A 6,858-nucleotide genomic window follows, 5' to 3' on the forward strand; every position below is an offset into this window, starting at 1 on the left:
CCTGTGTTGTTAGAGGGAGTTTTTCTGTTTCCACAGGATAGCCACGTGATGGCTTAGTTTCTGAAAAATGGTGCATTTATCTGATTTCGGTCACTGCATCACTGCAGGTCGTGTTTGTAGAAGTTAAATGACATCTGGACATGTTTTTTTCAGCATTTGGGAGCAAAAAAGAGCTTCTTGAATCACTTTTTTCACTTTCTTCATACCTTTCTTCTGCCATAAATGTGGTGGACCTTGGTTATATAGTTGTATAATTTTCTCCTACTGGTCTGCAATTTTTTTCACTAGAACTTGTTCTGCTTTGTTTGTTGCAGCAAGCCCCGCTGGCCCAGCCAGAGTCTCCTACGGCATCAGCTGGAGAAGATGCCCGGTCGCCTCCTGACTCCGGAGAATCGGACAAGGAGTCTGTCAGCAGCAGCTCCAATGGCAACGGAGACACAACCACAGGATCAACAGTCAATGGAGGGGGATCTTTGGCCAAGAACAGCTCCTCCTCTTCATCTAGTTCATCCAGCAGTGGATCAGCAGGGAAGGACAAAACCAAGAAGGAGAAGGACAAGGATAAAGACAAGAAGAGGGCAGACTCTGTGGCCAATAAGCTTGGCAGTTTTGGAAAGAGCCTGGGCAGCAAGTTTAAGAAAAACGTGGGTGGGCTGATGCCAGGAAAAAATGTTGGAGCTGGAGGTGCCAAGCAAGAGGGTGGGGAGAAGAAGAAAGGCTCATTTAGAGGGAGGAAGGGCAGCAAGGATAGCTCGCCTTCTGCCCACGCCTCTGAGGATTCTGGGAAAGGCTCTCCCTCCTCGGGCAGCGAGCGTCTCAATGGAGCCGGGAGCAGCATGAGCAGCAGTGGTGGGAGCAGCACTGAGAGCGAGCCCTACAAGTACAGCGCCGATGTGAAGGTCAGCCTCGGCATCCTGCGGGCCGCCATGCAGGGGGAGAGGAAGTTCATCTTTGCCAGCCTCCTCACCACCAGCAACAGGCAGCCCTTCCAGGAGGAGATGATCCAGCGTTACCTCGCCGATGCAGAGGAGCGCTTCCGGGCTGAGCAGGAACAACAGCGCCGCGAGGCAGAGAGGAAAAGCATCGCTAACAGCCTCCAACCCCCCAAGAAGGAGGTGGTTGGTTGTTCAGAGCTAAGTTACCGGCCTTACGAGCCCAAAGAGGAGCTATCGGAAAACTCGTCGCCTTCCTTCAACACGCTTAAGCTGTCTCCTTTGAGTCCCTCTATGTACTCGGCTGTTGTGCCCATCCCCAGGCCCTCCTTCATTGACCAGCCTCTTCCTGCAGCCCCCCTGACCCAGCATCTTCACATGCATAGCTACGTTGATAATCGACGCCAGCTAGCTGGTGGCTCCTCGGCAATCTCTTACCCTGGCCTCCCCTCGTATGCAACCCTCCCCCGGCACGGCCCCACTGCACAGCCTCCCTCCCATCCCCAGTACAATAACTCGCAAGGCCCCTCCTCCCTCAGTCCTTCCCGCCTCGCACCCTCATATCCCCCCGAATTCGACCCACCGGACTACCCCGGGGCTGAACTCACCACTGGGAACTACACCAACGGCTTCCGGGACATGAGCTCCAATCTAGACTGTCGGAACGGGCAGCCCCCTGTCAGACACTACTCGTTGGGCAGTGCCAGCGGATTGGCCGGCCTGCAGTCCAGCCGCTGTCGGACACCCAACTGCAACTACTACGGACACCCCGAGACGGGCAACTACTGCTCCTACTGTTACCGGGAAGAGCTGAGGAAGAGGGAGACAGAACCGGCCATCCACAGGTTCTGAGCAGACCCCGTTGTGGCTTGAATTTGACGAGTGGCCTTTTTCACGACTGGAGCGGATCAGCCTGTGGATGGACGAGGGACAGGGCAACCACCTCCCTCATCTTTTATTCTTAGCCGTGTCATTACCTGTTGAAAGTACCAAGTGAGGCTACATAACTACAGGATACACAAGGTGGTCTTTGACTGCCAGGGTCACGTTAGACCGTAGAGTAAACTGCACTTCTGTTACATTTTGCTGTGGCTCTTATGCAGGCGTTGTGTACGAGTGTGTGTGTCTGTGTGTGTGTCTGTGTGTGTGCGCGCGTGAGAGAGGGAACTACAAACTCTCCTCAAGTCTTGGAGTTGGAACGCCTTGCTACTATCTCCTCCTAGTGGAGCGAATGTATATGGCAGGCATCATACATGACACTCATCAATACATGTACAGAACACACATCCACACTAAGTAATACTTACACTACAACATAAACAGAGATGCAAGCACAAACGGAAAAGGCGTGAGTGTCTCTGCTCCATTTCTATTCTGTGATGATTGGATTGGTTCATTAAGGGATGTTTGAAGTCACGTCTGGTTATAAGGTGATTTCAGTGTTACAGATACAGATATTAACACTATTATCATTAGATGCTTGTACCTCGGGAAACAGCACAATTAATCCTCGTCGAGTTGCTTTTTTTCCTCTTTTGTCGCATAAAATGCACACTGAAACTGTCGTGTGATGCTCATGATAAGCGTTCTGTAGGCTGCTGCGGTGCTAATGTTACAGAACGCGTTTAAGACGACTGCTCTGCACTGCACTCATTCGGGCAAAGTAACTATCACTTAAAAAAAATCTGCATTTTTGTCCAATGCTGTAAATTGGATTATGAAGATGTCAGCCCCCCCCCCCCTCTTTTTTCTTTAATATTAAGAGCTATTGACCAGGTCACATGATTGACCAGGCATCATAGATCAAAGACAAGATAGAAACATAGTACGATGGTAAGGTACTGTCCCGGTCCAGAGTATTTCTTCTGTTTGTTGGAATGTTTTTCTTTTTGTACTCGGGTCTTCCTGTTTCCTGTTACAATGGTTGATGTTTGTGTGGCCTCGAGATGCAATAATATGTGAAATGTGAGATGAAACTTAACGTTCAGAACAGCAGATTTTTGGAGACAACAGTCAATAACTTAATTTAGTTGAACATGAGTACCGTAAGCACATTTTGGGATTTTTAGGAGAAAATTTATGGCTTTGTTACCAAACATGTTGCGTTAATCAGTGGCGATTTCTCTCTCCATGATGCAAACTGACACAAACACTCGCCTGGATGTGAGAAACTGACATGGTATTAACAAATTCTGGTTATTTTTTTTTAAATATTAATTTTATAATATTTTCCCTCTGTTCTCTCTGAAGGTTTAGAAATGTAAAACATGTTTTATGTGGTCTCCCCTGAAATTTTAATTAATATGGTGTTCTGATTAATTAGCTGCTTATTGGTTTGGCTATTTACTGCAAATTCAGAGGTTCTGCTGAAGTTTTTTTGTTTTTGTTTTTTATTTTTGCATTCGGTCTGTCAAAGTTGGTTGTTTTTGCACAAATTTGAGCACTTTTCCTGATGTCTGTGAACTCAGAGCTTTACTGGTTTTTAGTTGGTGCAGACACTGCCACCTCTGGTTCTGGGAAGTCAGAGACCACGGGTCAGAAGATTTTCGTTGCAGGACGCAGAAGATGGTGTCACCATCTCACTCAGTGTCCCAGTTGCCTTTTTTCAGCATTTGCAAACCAAGAGGCCGACTTCAAGTATCCACTGCTTGCCTGCAGTTTTCACAAATTCTGTACCCAAAACTCAGCAAATTATTTCATGAGTCTGATGAAGTGTTCAGTTTGATTTTTTTTCTTCTTCTTTTTTCCTTTAAGACTGTTTTAGTTGTTGACAAATTAATTTCTAATATTTATTATTTCCCCCTGTAATTAAGCTATGGTGATTAACTTTGACAGAGCAACTCTGGTTGTTGTACTCTTGTCCTTTTCAGACGTGAGATACTTGACATCATGCTGTTATTGCTTTCTAACACTGGCGACACTGATGGAGAGATCCACTGTGTACATCCATATGTGCAAAATACTTTACATCAGCTCGAGAAGTCTGACTGTGTTTAATTCGCAGTCTGAACCGCCACATCAGATTCAGAGAAAGAGGTCTGTCTCTTCTGGACTGAGTAAAGAAAGAAGTATCAAATAAGTAACACAGTCAGAGATGTCGTGACGTGGCTGTAATTTGTGTTTCTGGTTTTCTCTGATGAGCTGAGCTAGTGTCAGTCAATGTTTTCATTTTAGTACAATTCCCACATTACTTACTAAACCTAAAAGAATACAGTAATCCTCACCTGCAGCTGGAGCACAGCTGGCTCCCGCGTGACCGGCCTCAAAAGAAAGCATACCTAAACCTAAACCTCAACTGGCAGTTGGCCTCGTAGATTTGCTGTTGTGACCTTTACAGAAAAGGATCAGGGTGTCTGCAAAGGGCTTTAGAGAAGCACAATTCAGTCTGCAATACACTGCCTCTTCCAAACGAGGGCGCCCTTCTTTCGTTTTTCTTTGTTTGTACTTTTCTCTCCTGCAAACCTGCAAACACACAAAAACCAAATGTTTCTGACTAATTTCTTCAGGCTTAATTTCACTCTGTGTAACACAGTATTTTCTCTAATGCTGGTCAAAGGACCAGAATTTCTTCAGCTTTTTTCTTTTTGCTGTGCTTTATAGCTTTAACAACATTAAAACACTGACGTTTCGCTCTTTCCCAAAAGGCATTTGCTGTGTTTGTGTGTCATCATGTGTTCATGAAAGTGCATTTGTTTTCATTGAGATGAGACCCGACCGGCAAGCGTTTCTCTGAGTGCTGATGCCTGTTTTGTTTTTTGTTTTTTAAATTTAATTATTTTTTTATGTGTATGTGTGCATACCCTTTCCTTCCCTCCATAGTAATAATTAGCTTACAAACCTTTTTTCAATTTAATTTTTTTGCAATGACATGGATGCCTCAGAAACATGTAAAACATCAGACTTTACAGGCTACGAACACTTTTTTTGTATTGAAGAAAAAAAAAACAGTGAGAGGATGTATGAATATGTTCGGAGTTATTTTTGTAAGCCCAAAGTTTTACAGTGTTTTTAAAGGGTAAGAATGTATATTGTTGGACATGAAAACAGGTCGGGATTGTAAGAGGCTGTATTTGGGGTATAACTGGCGTTAGGAATAAAGACATTTTGGCTGTTGAAGGTGACCCCGCAGACGAGCCTTTTCATACTCGAGGCTCTCTCATTGCAAACTAATTTCCTCAATGCTGACCTAATAATTCGAGAATATATATTTATAGTGAGATTTTTTTTAAATAGGGTTCCTTGTGGAATGTTTAGTTGAAATGATTTTAGGATGTTCTTTCTCACATGGCTAATTGTCTAGCAGTCTGGCTTTTATTTTATTGCCTTTTTTTTTTTTTCTTCTTTAATTTGTAAATGAGGTTTTATTTGCTGCAGCAACCATTTCCTGTGCCAGGTGATATTGACCCAGCTCATTTCCTCCAAACCAGAAGAGAAATGGCTCAGAATTAGTTTGGTGACAAAACCGATCCGATTATATTTTTCTATATCGTTGACACTGTCGTTTCTGTGAGAGCAGAAGATTCCTCCTCAGAAACATTAACATGGAATACTTTTGAGTTGCATGGGACTGAAAATGTTGCATGTAAATGGCAAAACATTCTACCAAATTTGTGCATTATCTGAGCTTAATTTCAGCTGTCCTGGTGTTTTAGTTGGTTTTATTTTATTTTATTTTTATCGAATAAATATTTTTCTTTTTTCCTTTTAGTTTTGAGAGGAGAGCTCTAAGGCTGTGTGACAGTGCAATCTGGACAGAAAGAACATCAGATTTTATGTTAGGTTGTTATTATTATTATAATTATTAATTTTTTTGCACCGTTTGAATAAATTCTCATTGTATTAAAGAAAGCTTTGTTTTCTCTTTCATGTGCTTTTCATAAGCAAAGTTTCTTTTGTGAAAAATCTCCAAATTCTTTAGTTGTAAAAGGTAAAGCCACAAAGTTTGTGCTATGAAATGAATCCATAATGTTGAAGAGCTACTGCAGAATTGAGTCCATACACCTTAAACCTAAATTGGGGGACCAAGCACAGAACAGTCATCAACAAGTCATTCTCACCTCACCAAAGAGGCGTCCATCCCACTCAGATTCATGAACCACATCAACTGTACAACTGACTCAAAGGGGCAGAGGGTCGTTAAGGATGGTCCCAAACACCTTTAAAGCAATAGAAGTTTCTGGCACAAACCTACTTAAGGTACATAAAGAAGGAAAAATAAGCCAAAACTCTGCAACACTTACATAAAACAACTTATTCTTAGAGTGCCCTGTTTTAGCGCGTGGCTTTCATCAGCATGATCAGAAATCATTATTAAAATCAATATTTCTTCTGAGTCTTAGTCAGAAAAAAAAGTGCATTTTTAACATTATTGCGTCACTTTACTGATTGAGCTAAAAATCTGGCATATTGTACTCTTAATTGATCATGATTGCAATCACAGAAATTTCTTCTTTTGTATTCTGTCATTAACCTAAGTTCATACAGTCGGGGTTTACAGTTTTCCTATAACTGGGCAGCTCCCAGAAAACATCCTCCAAAAGCAGGGCACCAAATCCCTCCCACCCCTGAGTGTAAGTACAAAAGACCCACGCAGTTTCAGACCACTCACTTTATCAGGAGTTTATTAAAGTAGTTTAGAAGAAACACAGAGATTTCACTGAAACAGAATAAACTCAGCAGTTTTCATTGTGTTAATACTTGTGTGTTTCATCTTAACCTTGCTGCATTATACATCGCTGAATAACTCCAGCTCAGATGATGCACGGTCCTGTGTCTGGGACTGTTTTATATATCAGAGAAATCGGAGACCCTTATGTAATATTGAACAGTTTCCCATGTGGTAAAAAATCCAGACCTCTCTCTATTATAGTTCACAGGGACACGTTCTCCCCACCTGTTGAGCAGGGCTCAGTGTCGCTCTACACTA

The 6,858-nt window shown here is 42.9% G+C and overlaps 1 protein-coding gene across 2 annotated transcripts in view; it reads left to right on the forward strand.

Moving 5' to 3' along the window:
- The window catches only part of otud7b (OTU deubiquitinase 7B), a 43,462-nt gene extending 40,288 nt beyond the window's left edge, over positions 1-3,174 (forward strand). For both annotated transcript variants that reach the window (XM_005744062.1, XM_005744063.1), the window contains exon 12: positions 315-3,174. In XM_005744062.1, the coding sequence (XP_005744119.1) occupies positions 315-1,784 (1,470 nt within the window). In that variant the 3' untranslated portion in view covers positions 1,785-3,174. The remainder of the gene's footprint in view (positions 1-314) is intronic.
- Positions 3,175-6,858: the final 3,684 nt, after the last annotated feature.

The sequence above is a fragment of the Pundamilia nyererei genome, unplaced genomic scaffold (assembly GCF_000239375.1).
Source record: "Pundamilia nyererei isolate P.nyererei 1_Seehausen unplaced genomic scaffold, PunNye1.0 scaffold00138, whole genome shotgun sequence".
NCBI classification, from domain to species: domain Eukaryota; kingdom Metazoa; phylum Chordata; class Actinopteri; order Cichliformes; family Cichlidae; genus Pundamilia; species Pundamilia nyererei.